Source organism: Hippocampus zosterae, chromosome 2 (genome assembly GCF_025434085.1).
Source record: "Hippocampus zosterae strain Florida chromosome 2, ASM2543408v3, whole genome shotgun sequence".
NCBI lineage: Eukaryota > Metazoa > Chordata > Actinopteri > Syngnathiformes > Syngnathidae > Hippocampus > Hippocampus zosterae.
The window spans coordinates 25,480,739-25,504,064 of NC_067452.1; the positions used below are offsets into that span (position 1 = coordinate 25,480,739).

General features: G+C 43.8%; 4 protein-coding genes across 13 annotated transcripts in view; all 4 read right to left on the bottom strand.

Annotated features, from left to right (window-relative positions):
* Positions 1–405: 405 nt before the first annotated feature.
* Positions 406–3,690, bottom strand: LOC127595557 (transmembrane protein 182-like). Its single transcript, XM_052057162.1, has 5 exons — positions 3,383–3,690; positions 2,658–2,751; positions 2,450–2,575; positions 2,240–2,377; positions 406–751 (listed from the first exon to the last, which is right to left on the bottom strand). Exons 1-5 carry the CDS (start codon positions 3,572–3,574, stop codon positions 477–479), a joined length of 825 nt encoding a protein of 274 aa, XP_051913122.1. The 5' UTR covers positions 3,575–3,690; the 3' UTR covers positions 406–476.
* A 32-nt stretch (positions 3,691–3,722) lies between these two features.
* LOC127595538 (actin-related protein 3-like) lies at positions 3,723–8,573 on the bottom strand. Its single transcript, XM_052057136.1, has 12 exons — positions 8,349–8,573; positions 7,945–8,000; positions 7,607–7,731; positions 7,412–7,522; positions 7,218–7,313; positions 6,475–6,582; positions 6,247–6,390; positions 5,793–5,966; positions 5,626–5,718; positions 5,433–5,558; positions 4,521–4,604; positions 3,723–4,452 (listed from the first exon to the last, which is right to left on the bottom strand). Exons 1-12 carry the CDS (start codon positions 8,564–8,566, stop codon positions 4,357–4,359), a joined length of 1,431 nt encoding a protein of 476 aa, XP_051913096.1. The 5' UTR covers positions 8,567–8,573; the 3' UTR covers positions 3,723–4,356.
* A 2,159-nt stretch (positions 8,574–10,732) lies between these two features.
* Positions 10,733–15,017, bottom strand: LOC127595564 (ly6/PLAUR domain-containing protein 1-like). Its single transcript, XM_052057169.1, has 3 exons — positions 14,786–15,017; positions 12,585–12,713; positions 10,733–11,695 (listed from the first exon to the last, which is right to left on the bottom strand). The coding sequence occupies exons 1-3, from the start codon at positions 14,832–14,834 to the stop codon at positions 11,442–11,444; spliced, it is 432 nt and encodes a 143-aa protein (XP_051913129.1). The 5' UTR covers positions 14,835–15,017; the 3' UTR covers positions 10,733–11,441.
* A 1,982-nt stretch (positions 15,018–16,999) lies between these two features.
* The window catches only part of LOC127595509 (nck-associated protein 5-like), an 81,741-nt gene continuing 75,414 nt past the window's right edge, over positions 17,000–23,326 (bottom strand). For 9 of the 10 annotated variants that reach the window (XM_052057064.1, XM_052057063.1, XM_052057067.1 and 6 more), the window contains 5 exons: positions 22,417–22,710; positions 22,032–22,153; positions 21,339–21,474; positions 20,875–21,044; positions 17,000–18,616 (listed from right to left, as the gene is read on the bottom strand). In XM_052057064.1, coding sequence (XP_051913024.1) covers positions 18,335–18,616; positions 20,875–21,044; positions 21,339–21,474; positions 22,032–22,153; positions 22,417–22,710 — 1,004 coding nt within the window. In that variant the 3' untranslated portion in view covers positions 17,000–18,334. Of the gene's footprint in view, positions 18,617–20,874; positions 21,045–21,338; positions 21,475–22,031; positions 22,154–22,416; positions 22,818–23,326 lie in introns of those variants that run through there. The other variant, XM_052057074.1, reaches the window with a different exon arrangement.

Below are 23,326 nucleotides of genomic sequence, written 5' to 3' on the forward strand. Positions count from 1 at the left end.
AAATGTTATGACGTAGCAACACTTCCCTCTAGCGGCCGCTGCATGAAGTAACCTTGCTGTCAGGAAATGGATTGTGACAGTCTCATTTATTATCTCCCTCTATCCCTGTGACCCAGACATCCTTCTCATGTCCGTATCGAGTGCACATTCAAGCTTGACAACCATCTTTTCAGCACTTCTGTCTTATCTAATCGATCAATTATAATTTAGGAAGAGTAGGTCGATTCATTAGATTAAGAAAAATGCATAGATTTAAACTACAAATTAAGTATTCCAATTATGCTCACTGATGGATATCAGAAGGATCCTCTGGTTTATTTTACACTCAGGGAGAGAGGGATGATGTGTGTATTTGGTGACATGTTACTTGCACGACCTTTTGCCATCAAATGGAGAAACACTATACTCTATTGTGCCTTTTTATATGTGTCTTTTTGATTCATATGATGACAGGCAGCAAAAAGAGATATTAAGAGTCACAGGTCAGTTTGGAGCTCTGGAGGATGTGGGGTTTTGTGTGTGCGATGCGGTTCCAAAGAACGAACGCCTTGTGCAATCAAGAGGAAGAGAAGGCCAGACAGCAGGCTGAAGAAGGAAGCCACGGGAGCCAGCTGGAACGACGGTCCGTGCTGGATGCTCAGGTGGAAGGATTTGCAGCCGCTCACTTGCTGACCTCGGGCAAACTCCTCTAGTGTGTCCAACACGTGGACCCACATCACATACATGAGCACCACGGCGAGCAGACACAAACCTGCCGTACACAAGGACGGAGGAAACAGGGTGGGTGACGCATACATAGTATTTGGCTTTTTTTTTCTAGGGCCGAATCAAGTTTTTGACAAAAGCTCCAAGCAAGAGCGTGACATCTGCATGAGCACACGTTTAAGATTTGACCTTAAGCCAAGCTTCTTTCACCTTAGACAGCTGGCCAAAATAAAACCTCTCCTCTCACATGAACACTTTGAGACAGTAATTCATGCCTTTGTCACATCCCGGCTGGATTACTGCAATGCCCTGTACTTTGGAGTCAGCCAGTCCTCCCTCCATTAAGCGCCTTCAGCTGGTCCAGAATGCCGCTGCTCGCCTCTTGACTGGTACTCGTAAGAGGGAGCATATAACTCCCACTCTGGCATCCCTTCATTGGCTCCCCATTCATTTTAGAGTTATTTTCAAGATCCTCCTCTTTGTTTTCAAATCTCTAAATAATCTCGCGCCACCTTACCTCTCTGAGCTCATCCGCCCCTACACACCTGCCCGGCACCTCAGGTCTGTGGACCAGTCTTTGTTAGAAGTATCAAGAACTAAACTGAGGCTCAGAGGGGATCGAGCCTTTTCTGTTGCTGGTCCCTCTCTCTGGAATGACCTCCCACTGAACATTCGGCAAGCCTCCTCGCTGCCCATCTTTAAAGCCCTCCTCAAAACTCACTTGTATTCTTTGGCGTTCGACTCAGCATGACTTAGATTTGTTCTTGATTTTACTGCTTGGTGCTTTCCACCGCCTTTATTACCGATTCGTCTTACTGTTTATTGTGTATGTTAAATCGCTCCATGTACAGCACTTTGTATGCAGCGATGGCTGTTCGAAAGTGCTCTATAAATACTGTTGACTTGAGTTGACTTGACTTAAACCGATTGTGTTTTCACTCATTTAAAACATCGATCCATCCATTTTCTGAACCGCTTAAACTTCACTGGGGTGGTGCTGTAGCCTATCCCAGCCATCTTCAGGCAGTAGGCGGGCGACACCCTGAACCGGTTGCCAGCCAATCGCAGGGCACACAGAGACGAACAACCATGCGCGCTCACGCTCACACAGAGGGACAATTTACTGTGTTGAATCAGCCTGCCATGCATGTTTTTGGAACGTGGGAGGAAACCGGAGCACCTGGAGAAAACCCACGCAGACCCGGGGAGAGCAGGCAAACTCCACACAGGGAGGCCGGAGCTGGAGCTGGAATTGAACCTCTGCTCATTCAAAACAGATTTTCAAATAAATAAATGAGGCATGTAATCTGCTGGTTAGCACATCTGCCTCACAGTGCAGAGGTGCAGGGTTCGGCCTTCCTGTGTGGAGTTTGCATGTTTGCCTCGTGCCTGCATGGGTTTTCTCTGGGTACTCCGGTTTCCTCCCACACTCCAAACATGCATGGCAAAGCCACTTTGATATGTGGAGGAAGAAGTCACAGTTTTTTAGTGTTTTTCTTGTCGGGGTTTGGTGGGGGTGGAGCTTTGTACTTACCCCCACAAATCAAAAGAACTCCACCCACTTTGTAGAATTTGTGCTTGGAGAGAGCGGCAGTACAGATGACAGCGAGCCCACCGGTGGTCACAGTGGCCACACCCGTGATGAGGAAGATGCTCCAAAACGTTCTGAAAACTGAGAAAGTGGCAATGAGGTACACCGAAGACGTGTGTGTACATTCTGTATGTGAAGGATGACATGTCCCACCAATGGCGCTGTGGTGCTCGTAAGGTTCAGCAGCAGGGGAGTCCGGTGATTGCACCCAAAACGGGTTATTCGCTGGAAATGGGAAGAGGAACGCTGCCTGGCACACTTTTATGTGTGGCGCTTTTACTGAAGGGTAAAAAGCATTGTTGTGATCATTGTTGAGAAAGCAGAGTTCAAATCATGCTACGTGTGTGTAAAATGATCTTACAGATCCAAAGATCCCAAAGAGAGTATTTCGGAGATGTTGCTGGGAAGGAGCATCGCCAGAAAAGCCCCTCGTGGAAGAGCATGCTGTCTGCCTCCTTGCGTCATAAAACCACCGGTTAATTATTAGTGCAATGCATGGAAATTTCAGCACGGCAGGGCTGTGCAAACCTTTTCCTCCGAAGCCGCATACATTTCCTGTTCTCTCTCGTGCCGACACGGAGGCGCTGATGCATGCTTTTATTGCGAGTCCCACTGACTATACAGTACTTGCTCTCTGGTGTCATGAAAAGCAGTATTTCAGGTTTAAAACTTTTACAAAATCTGCATCACGTGTCTTCACAAACACCAGGAGGCGGCCCATAATGCACCGCTTATAGAAAGCCTGAATTGGCTCCGTGTGTGATTAGGGGTCAATTCTATTTTTCTTCGTTTCAATGGTTGATGTGTTTTCATGGTCTTGGTCCCTCTCATCTTTCAGAACTGCTTGAGCATGATGAACTCTTGCATTCTACTCCTCTGGCAGAGGGCTCCTAGTCATTCCCAGAGTATGGGAAAGAAATTTAAGTCTTGATTTAACAATTAGAGAAACATTAATTGGTTTAGCCGCACACATGCACATAGGACACAGCAAGGATACTAATCATTTTTTGTATAATTAATGATTTCTTTTTACCACCATTTTAACGTGAAATGCTTGATAAGCGCCTGCAATGTACCGTGTGCTACCTCTGTCTCTCTTGAGCCACTTCCTGGATGGCAGAGCTTAGCCGAACCCAGCAGCCAGTAGTCAGTCGTGCAGGAAAACAAAGTGGACAGAAGGCCCAGTGCCACAGAGAACAAAGCAAAGAAGAGAAGCACGCTTAAGCGCTCATCTGGGCTCCGGTGGAAAGGCTTCGACATGCTAACTGCCAGCTCCATATGTTCCCAGCGTTGGAGCGTGGCTACATGACTTCCGGGTCAGTTCAAGGATGAAAATAAACACTTGCATCATGTGTCAGGAAGGAGAGGAGCAGATGCCACAACTAAATATAACGACACGGTGAGCAGAAAGTCAGGAGAAAGGGTGTCAAACATCTCAGCTTTTATTAGAATGGCAGCACAGACACCAGAATTCAACAAATCTCACCTTATATTCGTCTGTGACTAAAACCTTTGTATTGTGAAGATGTGCCTGCATTGAAAAGTGAGTTAAAACAATCCCGCCAAAGACTCATAATTGCATCAGAGCATGGCTGGATGCTTGCGTTTGTCATCATGCCACTCTCAAACATCATAAAGACTTTATCTACTTGTTCACTATTTTTTTGTTTATAACTTCATACAAACTGTAAGTATTCTTGTTCCAACACCTTTTGAAAAGACAATATGGCAATATTTCATGACTCTTCCTTTATTTAGTTTTGCCTCTTGATGGGCAAGCTGGCCCAGGTATGTTCAAGCAGACTCAAGTCAAGTAAGCATGTGACAACCCTGTGAGCACTAATTAAATATTTACCAGCGATTATTAAATTATTTGCAGGAAACACAATTAGAGTTGCTGCTCATCCCTTCTTATTGATGGAAACATTGCTACCATTGTTGGTAGTTTGTTTGGTCCTCTGTCACTCGATCTGAATGGAGAGGTCCTTTGGAGCACCAAAGGCTCATGAGACCGCCACATATGTGCTTCCTCCTTTTGCCATCCACGAGCTCCGCTTGGCCTACGACATGACCCCGAACACGGGGTTGTGGCGGCATATGCTTGGACCAATTTCCTCATAGTCTTTCTTGGTGTGACACACTTGGTAGAACTCGGGCTGCCGAAACAAATTAAACATTAAAGATACATGTCGTAAAATTTCAAGCAAAATAGTTTGACACTCACAGTGGACGCCAACATGGAGCCTCCAAACCAGACGGCGTAGCGCTGCATGTGATGGGTGATGACCTGCACATCAATGGGCTTTGGCTGCCAAAAAAATAAATACATGAATAAACAATGATAACCAGAAGCACAGAAATACCTGACTGAGCTCAATTGTGATCGAGCATGATTCACTTTGAACAGTAAAGCAAAAATGAATGTGTGACCGCCCCCCAGACCCCGCCCAAAGAAAAAGGTTTATAAGTCTGAGTAACCCCTTTGATTGAAAGTAATTTTGGTAAGGACTTCATAAAGCAGTGATAAACATTCACTATATACAGTGCATTTTCCACCAAAAACGGGGACTGATGGTTGGGCCAGAGGGAAAAAAAAATCTGAATATGCAAATTCAGGGGTGTCAAACTGCAAAGATGCAGAGGTCAACTATTTTATTTTGTAACATCACTAACTACCATTAGATGTTAGATATGTTTTAGTTGTGCTGACTTCTACTGCCCAGTCACAATGCTGAAAAATGGTGACCCCCCTCCTTCATTTAAGCTGCGCATTGCTATAGATGCTGCAGATGGAGCCAATGGACTAATTTTTGACTGCATATAGATTGGGGGAGGGGAATGTAGAAATAATTTTAATTTCTATTGTGTCTACTTTTTATTGTTTTTTTTTACTGTACTAAATTGGCAAAAATTTGAATTGCTTAATAATAATCATGACAATATATTTTTCAATGGTTTCATCTTTGAACTTGGCTGTGGCTCAGACCTTTTAGTCAGTTTCAAGGCCAAGTGTGAAATAATTTTCATGTCATCTTGTTATATAAAACACATGACCTCCTTGTAAAGATTCCTTGCAAATTACAGTAACTAAACTTTCCATTTGTAACGTCGTAAAATAATTTCTTGTGCTCCTCACCTTCAACTTGCCACCGCTCAGTTCCTCACTGATTTTCAGCCGTGCATCCACAGTCCGCTTGAGATCTCTCTGCAGGCGTCGACCAAAGTCTCGGAACATGGTGGAGCCTCCAGAGAGCACAACGTTCTGTGGCACAGCTGACATATTAACACAAAGTAAATGCACATAGCCTGCTCGCATTTTGTTTCTGCACCTTGTAGAGGGGGCGGCGGACGTCGATAGGGCAGTTCTGGATGACCTCATCAACCACCTCTGAGATCGGCTGCGTGAAATCTGGGTTGGCAAACTGCATGAAAGCAAAAGATTCTAAACTCGAACTTGTGAAAATACACATGTGGCCGAATGGAAATGCAAAGGCACCTCTGGGTGGAAGAAGATCTCAGGCCCAAGGAAACGCTCATAGCCCACATCTATCTGGAACGCTTTCTTGGTGATGGCGTTGACACCCGTGTACTGCTTGATCCACTTGGACCCATCTGTGTCGTACTTGTTAAACTCCTTGACAAGGTCTGGGCAGACATAGCTGAAGCGCTCCTGGAGTGACACACGATGAAACACACGGCATCGAAGCAGCACAAGAAAGTGAATACAGCAGTTCGACATGGAAGCTTCCATACGTCCGGGGGAAGACGGATTTGATATATGAGGAGTATGAGCTATAAGTGTGGTCACAGAATGAAATAAACTTGCAACTCAGGACTGTACAGTCTGTTCTTCTTTTTCTTAATGCCAATCCAGCAAGTCAACCGCTCTCGAGGTGACATGCGAAAAAGGATGACCAACTCTTCAGCTGCAGGAAGTCAAACTGACTGACCTTGACAGCTTTAGCGGTATCCAGCGACTGCTCAGGAGGGATTCCCACTTCCCGTTCCCTCAAGAGCTGTTGGATGAAGTATGTGATGTCCCGGCCCGCAATGGGGATGTGTTTGATGCAGCTGCCGATGACGTAGCCTTCAGCCTGGAATGCAATGAGAAAACCAAATGAGGGCGGGAACGGTTAGAAAATAGACAAGAATACTGTATAGTCGGCCAGTCAACGCACCACCGGAATGACGTGCGTGACTCCATCGCCGCTGTCGATCACCGTCCCCGTCAGTGTTCGCTCGCCCACCTGTCGGGACGTCCAGGAGGCTGCCAGTGCCAGGACAGCCTAAGACCATAATTGCAATATTTACAATTAAACATAGCATCGGCTTGTAGAGTGGTTGTCTCACTTTTTACAAGGACATGGAACACATATATTCAGCTATTGGTAGAGATTTAGACTCTACCAAACAAGCTTAATAACTCTTCTTGATGACATCATCACATCTGCCTCTGTGTGGGTGTCCAACCAGTCGATAACGAACGACCCGTAGCACGGGGACTGGTCCCAAGTCGATCGTGGGACGTGTAGGGACACCTTATCTGGAGATGTGGAGGAGAAGCGGCTCGACTCCAAGCCCACCCCGGATGATCAAGCTTCTCACCTTATCTCTAAGGGAGATCCCAGACACCCTGCTTGCATTCGTAACCTCGTTCTTTCGGCCACGACCCATAGCCCGTGACCAGAGGTGAGGGTGGAAGATAGATCAACCGGTAAATCGAGAACTTCACCTTTGGCTCAGCTCTTTCTTTGTCTCGACGGACCGATATAACATCCGCATCATAAAAGACGGCTCACCGATCTGCCTGTACCATTAACATGTAACATCATCATGAAGTGATTATATTCACACAATCATACAAAGTGTGCCACACTTCTCTCAGTATCCCATAACGAAGTTGATTGTCACATTTTGGTACCTGAACAGCAATGTAGAGACCTGGGACGTTGAATGACTCAAACATGATCTCTGCTGTGTACTCTCTGTTTTCTGGTGTGTTTAATGGAGGTTCTGTCTGTAAGGATGAGACACATAACACGTTACCAGTGGCTGAATAAAACAATGCAACTATTTCCGGGTAGGTACACAGAATGTAGGAAAATGAGCTTTTACCAAAAGGAAGTAATGATCTTCAGGTTCTGCCCGCAGATACTTGAAGATGACCTGCTCCATGAACCTCTCCATTAGATCCCAGTCTTCCACTATTCCGTGTCGGATTGGCCACTGGGATGGAAAAAAATTATAAGTGTCAATCCTCTGCTAAAAAGTGGAACCAAACTGTTTATGCATGGCAAAATGACATCTCACTTTTGTTGCATATGATGGCTTATCGATGGCTTCATCACCAATGAAAAAATCCAGATCATCAATGCCCTTCATCATTCGCCGCTGCGCCTGGTCTCCAACTTTGGCTGACTCTTTGATTGCAATGCCTGATCAAATAAGTGAGAAAACAAATCAACAAAGCTCCTTCAATGGGTTCTATCTTAAACCAAATAAGATTTTTTTAATGAAGTAACTTTCTCAGCTGCCAGGAGAACATAGTACAAATACATCTGAAAATCTTTCTGTTGGTGTACAGAACACTGAATGGCCTTTCAGTATTCTGTCACGTCATTAAACTAGCTCTTTCATCTCATACTTACATGACGGTATGATGAACTGAGGTTCCGTGTTTCCAGCATAACCAAGCTTTGTGTACCTGCACGGGGAAGAAAGTCAGTCAGTAAGTCACTATTTGCCTATCCCACACTTGCTGGAAATTACGGGTTGCTACAGCTCAAATTATGTTGACGTCGTGGTTTGTGAGGGGAGAGTGGACCAGGAAGTAGCATTCGTTCCATTAGCCACCGAAAGGAAACCGTTTTTAAAAGCAGCAGTATCAAACAAAGCAAGCCTGGGCAATTTAGAGTGCCCCCAAGTAAGAATAACTGGCAACTTTGACGATACAGATTAGAGAGGAAAGAGGTGCTAACGAGGAGGGCGTTAGCTAGGAAATTGACATGCAAGCAAAGAGCAGCTAAATAGCGCTAGCAAGTTCCACACATACCCTGTGCCACAGTCGACAACGCAAGCCGGCAGTCGACCAGCCATGCTCGCTCGCCTTCTAGCCGAATTCAAGGTAAATATCCCAGTCGCCCAATCTGGACAGATGTGCCGGTCGCGGGTGATATAAGTCGCCGCAACCTCAATGAACAGAGCAGCAGCAGCAGCAGCAGTCAGGGCAAATGGATGAGCGCTTCCGGGTTCCCGGAGATTTACTTTCATGCACAATGACTCCTCAGAGAACAGCGACCCCCCGTGTATGGCATTCGTTAGTGTAATAGATTTATTCTTCTTGTGTAACGTATTTGACGGTTGACAAACCAGCGTCCAAGTGCATTACCGCCACCCACAAGACTGGAGGATGAAACAGCAGAAAGGCAACGAACAAAATATCCATCCAATCATTTTCTAATGTTTATTTCCTCACGAGGGTCGCCGGCGTGCAGGAGCCTATCCCACCGTACACCCTGAATTGGTTCGCAGGCCAATCGCACGGGAAAAAAATATATGAATTTTAGTTGTTGCTGCAAATCAATTCTGAAAGCGGGTTTATTTTAATTTAGCACTATTGTAAAGTTACACTTGTAAAATTCCTTTCCATTTATGATCCAGATTCTCTTTCATCATTATAAAGATGCATCCCACGACCGCAGAGGCAGCATTTAACTTTTCTAAAGACTTTCCGAATGTAGTCCTTTCACATCCAAATACTTTTTTGTAGATCTGTGCAACAGATTTCATTCAATTATAACATGTGAAATGCCATGGTAGTGAGTTCCCACCTGTCTTCAGTGGGAACTTAATTGCCCTCTTCACCTCCTGGATCCTGTGACGGCCATTTCTGTCCACTTTGCATCCAAGAACATATACTAAAACAAAACAAAAAAAAAAACAAAATATGTTTATAATTATTTCATTTTAAATTACAAAATAGTTTTAGCTGTATTAAATTTTAAAAAGCCACGAATGTTATAGCTAAGTATTGGCCACAATTATTGTATTTTATTTTCACGTCATATCTATTGATCCTCTCTAACAATGAAAAGTTTGAAAATGAAGGGAGGTAAACACTAGGGAGCAGTCATGCACAGTCAATATCCCCCCCCAACCGTCATCTCCAATTTGTATATTCATTTCGTGTGTACGGTATAAGAATTGAGAGTAGTAGCCATTATGCTAACCATTTTGGTGAAGGGGAGTATATTTCACATTGGTTGAATGCTTTCCTGCATCCTGCCATTAATTTTCCATCATGAGCTGCTTTAATTTTGATGCCATTTTACTGTGTGCCTATATTTTACTGCAAATAGCAACGGTTAAGTACCTTTTAAAGCTGCTTGGCCCGTAGATTTAGGATGAGTGTTCAATTGTGGAGTTATTTCATATAGTATAAGGAATACAGATGATTGACTCATTGTATGGAGGCTCTTGCCCCATCGTACATTTATGAGTTAAGTATTTCTGCCAGAGCTCCGATGTGACTTGTTTGTGTGTACATCATTAGAGCTAGGTTTTAGGTTCGCCTTACTCTTATTATTTCTAATAATGAGCTGCTTTTGCTGCCCTTTAACCACAGCCGGAGGTGTGGTTAGCCAATGCCGACCTCTTCCTCTGGGCTTGGCCTTAACCGAGCCCATGTTGAGGCAACAGTAGAGCTGCACGGTAGTTTGCATGTAACCAGCTCACATTATTCACAAAGTCGGCGTAGTGCTAATAAGTTGTTTCTCTGCCTGAGTCATTCATTGTGAGCAGCTCAGTTGTGCCCCTGGCTATGCGTCCCCGAATCAAATTCCTGACAAGTTCATCATCTTTGATTGGGACACAAATGCCCATCACGAAGGTAAACTGTTAGGTATAATAGTACATGCTGGATGACTGTAACGATCAAATGCACAGAGTAATATAAGTCATAGTGGTTTATGCCTTGAGTTTATTTTTACCGTACATTGTTTCCTCACCATGAACCATCCGTATGAAGATGGTCCAGAAAAAGGAAAAAAAAAGCCTAATTCAAAGTTTAGTGAGGACAAAAATGCTGAAAACAATCAGTAATTGGATGGTCTCAGCACATTTTTGTGGGGGTTATTATTAACTTAGTAGTACTTACTTTTTCCTCCTCAGAAAAGCCACACAGACTGAAAAATGTCTTTTCTTGTTAGCATGATGCCCATTCTGACTTTGCCAACTGGACAAGGTTCATTTGTGTCCAAGCATTCATGACACAAAAAGTAACCCTAATGGCCCCCGCTCGGCAATATTTTTCAGACCCGTACTCAAAGTTAATTAAAGTGTAGCACCCTTGAAAAAAAATATGAAAGTGTTTGTGAATGCCCCACCCTCTCAAAAAAACACTTGCTGTGTCAACACAAAATCCACTCACAATTCATATCAGAAGAATATTTTTACTCTTCATAGAAGACCAATCCGAGCAAAACCATAGTACCGGTATTTAAATATCGAAACACTGGACCAAATGAAGGCATTATCACACATACTGAGGAAAGAATAAAAGCAAGCATGAAAGCATCATTTATTCTGAAATGAGTGTTGTTGCATACACTAATCAGGTGAGTTCATCTTGATCTAATTCTAAACATTACTGACAACCTGAAGCAGCTCTCAAAGTGAGAATTATATTGTGCTTGTGGTTCATGTGTTGACTCATTTCTTTCTTTGTTGCTCCTCAGGTCTGACGCTTGAACCAGGTGTCAAAGAAAGGAATACAATTGAAATGCTTTATATACTGTATACATACTGTATAAGTATGCATAAATCACTTTAGGCACTATCCATCATGACTGAGGATGGTGTGGGCTTACCGTTGTGCATTTACTTGATGACTACAGCAACACAGAGGGCAAGACAATTCATACAACTTGTAGTAGCAGCCATTACAGCAGGAAATGTCCGCCTCATATTTTGGTGCACAAGTGAAACAAACCTGTACGGTTCTCTGGTGTTCCACAGAACAGATAATCGAAATGGCGTACCCACTGAGATTCCTAGTGGTGCTAACAGAGTTCAGGATTTTCCTAAATGGACTTTTTGGATGTGTGTAGAAACAAGCTTCAATAAAAACCATCCCCAATCCCATGGTTCAGATCAAACAAGCGGTGTGCAGGGTATGCGACAGAGAAAGAAGCGAAAGAAGGAGAGCGAGGATGATGCTCATCTGTGGGTTGGGCGTTGCCATCGAGTGAACGAGCCGCTTCCTCTTGGGCCCATTGCAGAGTGCTGTGTTGCAGCAGGAAATGCAGACCGAGTTCAGCCTCCCGGTGCAGAACTGCTGGTAGCCGGAGGAAGCGATGAGGCACGCTGCGGACGATGCGCACGACTTCCGATAATGAATCCCTGTGAAGAGGGGACAAGTCGGATTATTAATCTACTCCCGGTGGAATCGGACCAGGCCTCTGATTTCATCTGCGGCGTAGTTACATAGCATCAGTCTGGCGTTTATTCATCACTTCTGTCACAGTGTAGCGTGGAAATGAAAGGCAATCATGGTTTCCTTGTTTATTCACACTTTTCTTTGTGTCCACCTAGGTAGAGTCTTCTTAGACCCACCGCACGCCGAGCGATTCAACCGAATGCAACTGAAATAGAAAATCGCGAAGGAATTGCAGCCGGCAATTCACCGTCGCACACATACTAACTCAGTGCAATAGAAAACCCGAAACCCTCAGTGATTTTATTAGGAAAAAAATGTGGCATACCCACATACAGGTATGACTTTATTGAAGCACAACATAGCATAAATGATCCTAATTATCCTAATAATACAAAGAGAGGAAACGGGTCAGAGGAAAAGAGAGAGTGGATATTTGAGAGGCTAGTGGCCTTCATCAATGGCCTTCATTTACTTGTAAACCAAAGGTCCAGATGAAATTCTAAATATACTTACGCAGTGTTGTAAAATATGTACACCCTGCATATAGTGTGTTGGGAGCGGGCTTGCTCTTGCTTGGTAACAGAAAACTTGTTTTTGCAACATGGAATGTTTGCTTTGCTGTTCTATTTGAAGAGTTCTTAGATCAGGGTTAGGGTTCAGCTGAGACTGAAATTTAGCATCACAGCATTGGCCGCTCACTGCAGAGGTACCTCGCAACAGTTCAGTCTTGGTCACTCAGTGTGTGGTGGGCCACGGACGCAGCAAGCGGAACAATCTATTCATAGTAATCGACAAATATGACGTACAAAACTGTTGCTTTGTCAACAGGGTGCAGCGGATATTGTCACTCACCATCAGGTTTGACAAGCACCTCCTTTTGGCACATGTCCTGCACGTTGACGGTGCAGTTTACAACGTACTCGGGTGTTGAGCAGTCGTGCTTCATCTCACACTGGTAACACTGGATTTGAAGGCCGTCTACTGCAAACGCATCAAACAAAGCAGGATGGTGAAAGAAGAAAAGGATTATTTCTTCACCAAGGAGCGGCCCACTCAAGGGTTGGTCATGATTGGAATAATTACATTTTGGTGTGATCTGGGCAAAGGTCCAGGATCCTTCCACCCCTTTTGATACAGTTTTAGACTTTGCAAAATGATATATTGGCTTTCTGCGTTTCCTATGCATGGGTGTTAACGACAAAATCCAGGCTTTTGCAGAACCAGAAAGGTGTACAATTTGTAGGATTCTTTGACCAAATTCGATTCTAGTTACCCTTGGCCTTGTGTCAAGTCTACAGTATATGTTCTCCCTGTGCTTGATTTTCTTCAGATGCTTCGTCAAAAATTCAAACACAAATCCTACTCATTGGTGTGAATGTAACTTTGTGTTTCTGTGAAAGACACAAGAGTAGTCTATGGTGCAAGGAAAAAAGGTCACGATGCTTTTAAGGGCCCTTTTTCCCTGGAAAATATTTTCAATTTGCTGTGATATTATTTTCACAGAGCCCAAATCGCTGGCAACAGCCCTGCCAGGGTGTAACCCGGCTCTCAGCCTAAGTCAGCTGGGAAAGCTCCACAGTTTCCTGTGACCCTGCGCGCCATTGAAAATGGATACTGTATATGTATTTACAAAAGACGAGGAGTCATGAGAGAATTTGAGATTTGAGCTGATCTGTCATCCATAACATCATGCTATTCATTTATTTATTGTCACCTTGCTCTTATTTTACCAGAACTAATGTCTGCCTCCTTTTCACACTCGAACACCCTCACTCACAGTTTTCAAAGTCCACAAAGGCCAAGCATAAGGTATGGCTCCATGTCCAAACAAAACTAATGGAGTCTTCCGTCTGCTGCACTGCAAACTTGACATCACCTCGAGCTAGGGGGTGGCTGAGGATTTTATTTTTTTTTGCAAAGGATGCTGAGCACATAATGATGGCTGCATCCATGAAATGAGGGAAGGCCATAAAATCACATCAGTGGTATTTTTAACAACAAGCTTTAGGAAGGTCGGTAAAGTTTCATTTACAATGCAAACAAAAGGAACTTGATGCAACGCCTAAGGGAAGTGCCACCATGTCACCTTGCAAAGGGGAAACGTTTTACTGGCTACTTTCAAAGCAGCCGTGTGTGTTTGTTCAACTAAAACCTGCACATCAAGCCCTCACGATTGTTTTGCCAGAGAAACTGCAGTGTGGCAAAACAGACAATACATTCTGTGCAATGCATAACAACATCGGTGAACCCTGAGAGTCGACTCAAATTTGTTCCTCTAATGTGAACCAATCATTGAAGCAGCATCAATCAAGCCAAACACAGCACATCTGCTCATTGGTGTAATTATGGAAAAGGTGGAAGCCATTAATCTGCCAAGTTTGTGACTGATAAACACAACAAAACACTAGTGAGTGGCTCCATCCGTCAGTTGGGATCTGATTGCGGATGCAAGCGGCTTCTTATTATTTCACAGGGACTCTGTCTAGCTGGGAGGTAAAATGCAGCTTATCAGCATGAACATAACATTCGATTAGTCAGATGGGATCATTCAGACTGATAAAAAAAATGCAATGTAGTTCCTTGCATCCATCTTAGGCTGTAGAAAGAAGAAAGAGAGAAAGAAAGAAGGAAAGACAGTCAGACAGACTGATTTTTTTTATCATTCAGTGCCGTTTTTTTCCCTGTGGGAACTGTATAGCTTATTATTACTCTGATCGTTTGTACCTGTGTATGAATAATATAATCCAGATAAATGAACCCATTATGAAAAGTCATCCTGAGTAATGCCCCTTTGGCAGATGTGCCCAAACTGGCTGTCACCTGCTTGCAATGGCTTCCATATTGTGCGCAAAACTCATGCCAAATAATATTTCATATGCAGCTACGCCAAAGTTTTCTCACAATACAAGTCACTCTTGAAATATGAAAACAAAAATCAAAGCATCGAGATGACATATTTTAGAACCAAGAAGGTGCGCGTTACATATAAATATAAAAAGCAAACCATGCACGCCCGCGCGTGACTCCTCGCCAAAAGGACTGGCTGCACGTACCTGCGTGAACCAGGACTCCAAAAAGAATCGCCAAAACGAGCAGACGCATGTCTCCCGGGAGGGCATCCGAACGGAAAAAGTTGCTCAGAAGATGAACAGCGGGACTGAGCGCCGCGGATGAAGCGCGCACACGCTCGCGCTCGTCAGCATCGTCCACGCTCGTTGGGGATCGCGGCCGCGAATGCACCCCCACTGTGAGCGCAGGACTCTTATAGAGCACCACGTGACCGAAGCGCGCACAGTGCCGGCATGAACGCTGTGTTGTCTTTTAAGTTTTCGTGCAGGCATGCATGCTGTGTTGTCTTTTAAGTTTTCCATAGTCGTGCTTGAGCTATGAAAAGTTTTCTCAAATTTTACAGCATCTAAATGGCATGTTGCATGGCTATCCAAACGAGGGCCCTGGGGCCATTTATGGCTTGCTGTCCACTTTTTAGTAGCATGGGGCATATTATAAAAGATACGATTTGACACTGCCTGCAAAAGCTATTTATAAAAAAAAAATGGTGGAGGAGGTGTGGTGCGAATAAGGTGCGACCCTCCCCCCTCCCCCGCTCCCAAACCCCCCACTGGTGTCACATTACAATATTTCAGGTATGGTGAGCAGGTGAGTTGAATTTGGTGTTTTCACGCTCACACCCTCATATTGTTCACTGGACGTTCAATAACTGACGTGGAACAAAATAATTCTGAGGATATTCCAAAATAATTAAAATGTTGCTATGAATCTGCACTGGAAAAATATGGATTTATTTAATTCAAACATGTACATCAGTTGCACATGATTAAAATGTGGTAAATGTATGTGATTTTCCCATGTTATCCTCAACAACAAATAAATTATATGCATTAACCCATTTTAATCATGTGCAAACTGTCATGTTTCGGTTTGTGACCAACAGGTGGCACTGTAGGGCTCCCCCTGCAGCTGCACACCTGTCGGTTGTTATGTCGTTAGCCGTTTAAAAGGACTCCCGCCCGAACACTCAGTCGGATCATTGTTGCTGTTGGCTACTGTCACGTTTGTTTGTTGCTGTTTGCTAGCTGCCGTCATGTTTTTGTTCCTGTTAGTTTTTTGCCACAGCCATGGTTTTGGTTTGTTACTTTGGAATCTTTTTATTTTCATGACTTTGTTTGTTCTGGATATATTTTCTGTGTTTTAATACAACTCGTCAAGTTCACCCTGCTCCTCCCTCTTTTGGGGTCCACCACCACCCTCGCATCGTGACAAACGAAAATCAATTAGTATGGTTTTTTTGGGCGTTTCCCAACCCTTCTTGAGTGAAAAAAATCTCACAGCAATTGTTTTTCCATTCATAAGACATTGCTTGCACATAGATGAACAAAGATGTCCTTGTATTAATCACTGTCTTAGGCCATCAGTGATTGTCAACGCCCTCAAATTTAAGTGCAGCACACTGACCAAGCAGTTTAACAAGACTTTTTCCGTTCAGAATGAGCCTCGCCATGGTTGACTAAAGAGGCTGGAGGGTGCACTCACTTGCTTAAATGCTGTATTGTGGAGGTATAACATAATGCAGACCAATCAGGTCAGGTGACATCCTGGAAGTCGTTATTTTTGTATGTTTTTAGAAGCCTATTGTTCCACAAATACTTTGGTTGGATTTGGTTGACCTCAGAGACGTCTGACTTTAGATGCAGGACTGTCTTTTTACGTTTATTTGCTGTTTTGTTTGTCTCCAGGCCAGCATTAACCTAGGCGCTAAGATAAGAAAGAAAAATCTCTTCCTATCTACCGGCGTTGTGATATCTGTGCTCTTGCTCGCTCCGGAATGGCCAAATTTCTCATTAGATTGTGAAGGTGTGTGTGGCGTCGAGTACACATCACAGTGGCACTGATAATTCAGTGACCTATTACCCTGTGCAGCCTGCAAGAAGCAACCGGAACTGCCAGACAAAGGTACACATGAACGTTCTGTTGCTGAATCAGATCAATGCATGCAAAGATATTAGGCAGATTATGGCACACAATCACCAAGATGGAGATTCACTAATTGCATTTATTCAGACTGCATAATGAAGCATCATGAGACTGCTTACTTGGAAATGCCTGTGCGCTCTTTGCGCAAACCGTCTCCTGTTGACAGATTGTTAGGAGAAAACTGATTACAGGCATAGGCCCTTTGGGGCGCTTTCGCTTCCTTCCTTGAAGACGGAGTACACATGCTGGGACAGACAAACGTATACACTCTTGGCTGCCAACAGAAAATATTTGTCATATTTATTTCAGAAATAGTTACATAAAATAGAGCATTAGTGTAACGGACAAAGATTGCACACAGTAATAATTAAAACAATGAATCGTTAATCATATTTGCCAAAGTAACACTGCTGGTAACCATTCCCAAGGGAACATTTAAGGAGAGAGGTGAATCACACTACAGTCCGATAGTACAAAAACATGGGTATAAATACTCGACACCTATAGAAAAATACACAAGCTCTCCGCAGTCACACACACTATCAACACTTTCATGAAAAAATTGCGACACAAAGTCTGCTGTGTTGATTAGCACCAGCTGGTCAAGTTCCAAATAGGAATTCGGCATGACGTCACCGATGTATGTCTGTTAAAATAAAATATTTTAGCTCTTCTTTTGATCAAAATAAAGATTTCTATTCAAACAAGAACCCCAAAAGAATTCAATAAGACAAGTAACAAGCTATTTTCAAAAGCTCATTTGAAAGATTGGCAAAAAGAATGTACAGGTGTATTTTTGTGTTCATATTTGCATATATGAATTAGCAATGCCCCTTCTGATATTAAATTATACCACTTTTATTTACAAAATAATCATACATCTGAGAAGTGAGTTTTGGTTCAGGTTTGCTGCAGAAAACCACACACACACGAGATGGACTTTGCGTCGCGGGAAACCGAGAAACAAATTATTCGTGGTGTTTGTATGCAAGTCAACGTCTTCCTGATGGTACAATCGATTTGAGTTCAGTATGTTCCCTGAGCTACCAACAGTCTGTTAATCTGCGCTAAAGAGGAGTTTAGTAAGTAAAGAAACAACTTCCTCATTTGTCTCAAGAAGATGAGCCTAGAGATGTCAATCTTATAAATGAGTTTTTCAGAACCAAGAACATGTTGGAAGACACTTTTAGGAAGTCAAATCAAGTGTCCGCTTCTTTGATATTGGAAGAAGTCTGAAGAAAACTGAGCCGGGTGCAACGTGAAGGGCCAGATGTAGCAGCAGATTAAATGTCTCGGAAGATCCTAAGCCACTGCCAGTATTGTCATTGACTTGATTTGGCCCAAAAAACAGTGTAAACCCAAAAGGACACAACAAGGTGCAATGAGTCACGTATTGCTACCATCAAACTACTGGTTTGAGCTTTCCGCCTCTAAGTGCTTTTTGGTTGGGCTCTTCATCAAGAGGTGAGGTGCAGGACTGCAGTCACTCAAATCAAAGTTGAATCTTCCCGGCCGCCGCAGGCAGCAGGAACACTCGCAGCGGTCAGTCAATCTACGCTGTTGGACACCCAAATAGTCACGCATGGTTGGGGGTGGAGGTGGGGGTCCTGTCACACATCGTTGGAGACTTGACTGTTGCAGGACGAAAAGCTGTTGTAAAGCGAGTCACTGAGGAAGCCTGCTGGATCAGCGCCAGTCTTGCCTGAGAAACCGGATGAGGATGGCTCTTCTACCTTGCTGCCACACAATGCCTCTAACCTCCCACCATCAGTGACGGACTCTTTGCGGACGCTCGAGCTGCTGTGATTGAGCTTGTTAAGTGACTCCAAGGTGACACCCAGCGAGCCGGGCTGTTTGGGGCAGATGGCCGTCTTTCCCGGCGCAGTTTCCTTCTACGGAGAGACAAACAAATGAAATCCTGAGATCTAGTCACATTACACACGTTCGTGAACACATTTAGACTCAAGCAGATGTTGACATCCTTTCAGGTGCTTTGGAAAGCAGACTGCAACAATCATCCTCTATCTTGAGAGGCCAGCGAATGGAGCCTGGGAGCAAAACAACATATTTTGACGGGATTGAAAAACACAAGTGGATTGGATGAGGGTGGTTGAGATGTTCCAAAGCAGTTCTAAATATGGGCCTTTCTACCTCCCTTAAAGCTCTGAACAACAAACTGCAGCATGAACAAATTAATTCTGCAACAACAGAGCTGACAAGTTTGGCTTTTACGCAACGTGATTCACACTACCTAGGATAGGAAATGGTCATTTGTATTTATCTAGTGCAAGGGTGCCCAAACCTTTTGGACCGAAGATCTACTTTTCGATCAACTAACCTCACGGGATCACACACAGGCACACACACACACACACACACACACACACACACACACACACACACACACACACACACACACACACATACGCGCACACACACACACACACACACACACACCAAGATGAGAAACAGCCTGGAACATAGACATGCGATGCACTTTTGCAGCCTGTTAACTATCGTAGCTCACACGTACCGTTTTAAAGTGCTTCCCTGGACCCTCCTAGGTTCCGATTCTTTTCCCATGCCCTCAGTGAATTGTACACAAAGCAAACTTTGAATGAGAAAAATGTCAATAAAAGATAGAGCGCAACAGCTGTGATCATAAGCTGCAATTGCAGGCTGCTGAGCGCGAACAACTTACGTTGACGTCATCACGCGCGACCATAAATTCAAGATTTACCTGCTTTACCTGATCTACTTGGGACCTGTTTTAGATGTACCGGTAGATGAGGATCGACGTAATGGGCACCCCTGATCTAGTGTGTTACTGTAAATGAATCTGCCTACTGCAAAGAGTATACATACTGAAATTAATCAAATTTAATGAGATGCACATATACCGCGTATCTTACATTTCGCATTCCGTGTTGAAATCTAATGTTCGCTTTCTATTCTCCACGCAGCCTGAAATTTCTCAGGGCACTAAAAATGCACCATGCTCACTGTGGAGCCGATGCATGTCGATTCGTTTTCGCTTCCTTTGGACCAAAACAACCAGAAATCTCTTGCACTCAGTTGTTCCTCGGGCATTTTGACTCCCCGGCACCAACAATAGGAAGACACGTAGGAGAAGGTGAGAATGAAGCGAAGGAAAGTCCAATGAGAGGACCGATGATGAGCTGAGAACCGAAGCGAGACAAACACAAAAGAGAAACATACAACTGAGAGGACGACGGCAGGAGACGTTATTGAAAAGGATGACTCAAAGGAAAAGGGAGAGAAGACGTTGTTAGTGCGAGTGTCAGGTGCTGTCAAGATGATGAATGGGAGGCCAACGTGGGTCACGAGGGCTCTGATGGGAGTCACCGAGCTTTGCATTGCTCTCCTGAGTGTTTGTGGAATGTTATTAAAGGAGCTCATACAGATCTTTGACACCAGCCACCAAACTTTCCCAAAGTGTCACCGACGGCAATGGCTCCCAAGTGTGACCCTTCTTTGCTACAGCAGGCCTGGATGTGAATGTTGAAGTAGGGCAAAGACGCTTGCTATGCACTGATTGGCTTCTCGCTGTAAATAAAACTTGATGATATCTAGCATCAATTTCCACGCAGACACTCCAAACTCATTTGGACCTTTTGTGACTACTAACTATTATTTTTGCCGTAGATGTACTTTTCCTTGGCTTCTTTGTCGAGTGGACTGTGCATTGAGTGAATTAGACATTTTGCAGATTGCTTGAAAGTGTCTGGATCACTGCTGCACAGCTGATAGAATTACAATAAAGTTTGATTTGATTTGAAGTCATTTCGCTTGAGTTCACCATAGGTCACAATAAAACTCACAGCACAAACTCTAATGCACACAAGTATTGAGTCAGATCCCTCCCGACCAGCACAAGCCCGCACCCAACTCAGAATATAGATCTTTGTGTCAGGTCTGGCATCGGGGTAGTCAAGGGTAGCTTGGCTGTCCTGCAGCGGCAGCTGGAGGCCATTTCACGGTCTCTGGTCCTCATTTGTCATTGAGCGTCGTTAAATAAGGCTTGGCAAATACCCCCTGATACGAGATGGTGAGTCGATCGAAAGCAATTAGGCAGCTTTTACTATGAAAATCTCCCGACGTACGAAAACCTTGGGGTTTAAGCACTCACACTGAGTATGTCTCTTGTGTTGATGGGTGTTTCTTTGTGCAACAGGTCGTACTGACTGATCCTCTTGCTGTCCTTCTCCAGTTGAGAGAACATATCATCTTGGTAGAAGTCCATGATTGACAGAGGATGCTCCACACTGCTACTCCTCAGCGTCTTTTCACGTTGGTCGACTGGAATTGGGTGTGTTAACACAAGTCAAGCACTGTATTTTTCACAAGCCTCGGTTCAATGATGCAGTCAGGAAAACTGGGAAGTTCCTCATTGGGATTGAAGGGTTTGCATTAACACTGTGGATCGCTAATTGCCATTGCAGAATCACTGCATCCTGGTGAAGCTAAGCCAGATCCATTTGTTCCAACTTCTGACTTTGAGAAGCATTACCAATTTACTTCATTGGATGTCTGAAATTCCGACTTCCCTGTTTTCTAAAATCAATCGCTATTTCTGATGGGTAGGTATCTGACCAGAGTTAATTGTCTTGCTGCAGTTGATCCCCAAGCTTTGCGTCGGCCTCAAATTGACTGCAGGTCGCTCAAGTTCGGTCTCAGTATCGCTGCCGCTGCTGCTGCCCAAGTACGTACACAATCGCAGGGCTCTCTCCTAAAGTCCAAAAAAGAAAAGTGTTAAAACTATGCATGACACATCCAATGTTTAGTCACTTGGGCTAACTCACTTCCAGTATTAGTAAAATTACATTAGGCCTAAAACTAGGCACCTTGATAACAGTTAGACCACAAAAAGCAGTCGAGGCAGATAGCCGCCCGAAACAGAGTCTTACTTCTGTGAAACGGTTTGTACTGCTAAAGAGACGTTTTCTCTTTACCAGTGTTGCCAAAGTGCTTTCTCAAGAGACATTCTCTTGGGTCTTTTCTTAACTCAGACTGTCCTTCTCAACCTGCTAAGTTCTGAAAAGTGTCTTCCAATACTGTAGTTCTTTTACTTCTGAAACTAAACACTAGAAACACAGCATCGCAAAACCTGCTTTGAATGATCTGCACTTCACACTCACACAGAACAAATTTGCAAAGCACAAATATGACTTCCATGTTTTAATCAATTTCCGGGCTTGTGCATTGTAGGCATTTCTGTCCATTGGACAGCTGGACAAAACCAGCAGACCCATGTGCTTTTCTGGTGTGAATACCCCCTAAACTTACGGCAGAATTGTCATGTTCCTTTGTTTTCATCTTCCTCACAGTTTCATCGTCCTTGTCCTCATTTGAAGGTGAACCACTGCTCCGTGGGGTTAACAGGCTCAACCTCTTTGTCCTGTTTACACCTACAAATCCAAAGAACCAGACAATATTTAAATAGGTATGTACGTAAATGCTGTTGTGATCACGTTGTTAAGTTCTGGATCGTCTTAAAAATGATTATATTAAATATTTCCATTTAGTGGATGAGTGGTCCCTTACAGTAAAACAATTATGCATGTGCCTCAAAAGGATTAAGGCAGTGATGCTCTGTTGCACAAGAGTACGACAGCAATGGTAGCAATAAACACTTTTTTTCAACTGAGTAAATTAATGGAGCTTGACTCACCGGTGAGTTTGGGCAATCGGGTCTGGGAATCCGGGGTGTAACCACTGTAAGTAAGGGTTGGGTCCGAGAAGGAGTGACCCAAGCTTCCAGGAGCATGTAGGCAGGTGTTGGGTAGGGAAGGCATTATGACACTAGGGTGTGAGCTTTCTGGAAGAGGGGAGGGAGGCTCAGCAGTCACCCCATCCACGCTGGAGTCACATTTAGGAATGTGGCGTCCACTTGCTCGTGTGACAGAGTCAGGAAGAGGGAAGGTCCCAATCCCACTGTCCAGTGTTCTCATTTGGCAGCTAGAACCTAAAGTGACAAGGAAATGTGACAACTAGGGGAGGCAGGGGTCACCACACAGGAAATGAAACTAGGGCTTCACATGCAACGGAAGGGCTGGTGAGAGTACAGGGTGTCTGTGGCGGGTTCAGCCGTCGGTACAGAAGAGAGAGAAAAAAACATTTGGATCATGTTAACCAAAATCAAATGGAATAATGTGTCAATGAATGGCCAGAAACTTCCTTTTACATAAAAGGAAACAGAAGAACTCCTGAGGGCACCGAGAGTTATTCATCTGGGTTTACGGCAGCAATCAGCAAAATAAGGATTTTTTTTTCTTTTTTAAATGGGAGACCAATCGGTACATTGTCTTTCCTAACATATTTTATTTTTACAATTTAGGTGAAACCAAAGGGAGAACACAAAGAGTTTGGAAATTAGTGAAAGTATCGTCTGGTAAGAAATTTCACTTGAAGTAAACATTTGATAGCCCAATCGTTTCATAAAAATATCTGACCGTAGAAATGCATGTTTTTATTTTGAGACAGTTTAGCATCGCAAACATACTCACAAGCAAGCAAGCGGACAAACAAACAAAAGACCACTCATTTTCAAAGTAAACGGCAATTAATGGTGGCGCTTTATC

What these genes read in the sequence shown, in the direction of transcription:
- LOC127595557 (XM_052057162.1), bottom strand. Translation starts at nt 3,574, where the DNA reads ATGGAGCTGGCAGTTAGCATGTCGAAGCCTTTCCACCGGAGCCCAGAT. An exon ending in TCTTTGGGATCTTTGGATCT is followed by an intron (nt 2,576 to 2,657) that starts GTAAGATCATTT and finishes TTTACCCTTCAG; the next exon opens with TAAAAGCGCCACACATAAAA. An exon ending in CGAGCACCACAGCGCCATTG is followed by an intron (nt 2,378 to 2,449) that starts GTGGGACATGTC and finishes CCACTTTCTCAG; the next exon opens with TTTTCAGAACGTTTTGGAGC.
- LOC127595538 (XM_052057136.1), bottom strand. Translation starts at nt 8,566, where the DNA reads ATGAAAGTAAATCTCCGGGAACCCGGAAGCGCTCATCCATTTGCCCTG. An exon ending in GTTGTCGACTGTGGCACAGG is followed by an intron (nt 8,001 to 8,348) that starts GTATGTGTGGAA and finishes TTCCCCGTGCAG; the next exon opens with GTACACAAAGCTTGGTTATG. An exon ending in AAGATCATTACTTCCTTTTG is followed by an intron (nt 7,314 to 7,411) that starts GTAAAAGCTCAT and finishes TCATCCTTACAG; the next exon opens with ACAGAACCTCCATTAAACAC.
- LOC127595564 (XM_052057169.1), bottom strand. Translation starts at nt 14,834, where the DNA reads ATGCGTCTGCTCGTTTTGGCGATTCTTTTTGGAGTCCTGGTTCACGCA. An exon ending in TGGAGTCCTGGTTCACGCAG is followed by an intron (nt 12,714 to 14,785) that starts GTACGTGCAGCC and finishes ATGCGTTTGCAG; the next exon opens with TAGACGGCCTTCAAATCCAG. An exon ending in GGTGCTTGTCAAACCTGATG is followed by an intron (nt 11,696 to 12,584) that starts GTGAGTGACAAT and finishes CCCTCTTCACAG; the next exon opens with GGATTCATTATCGGAAGTCG.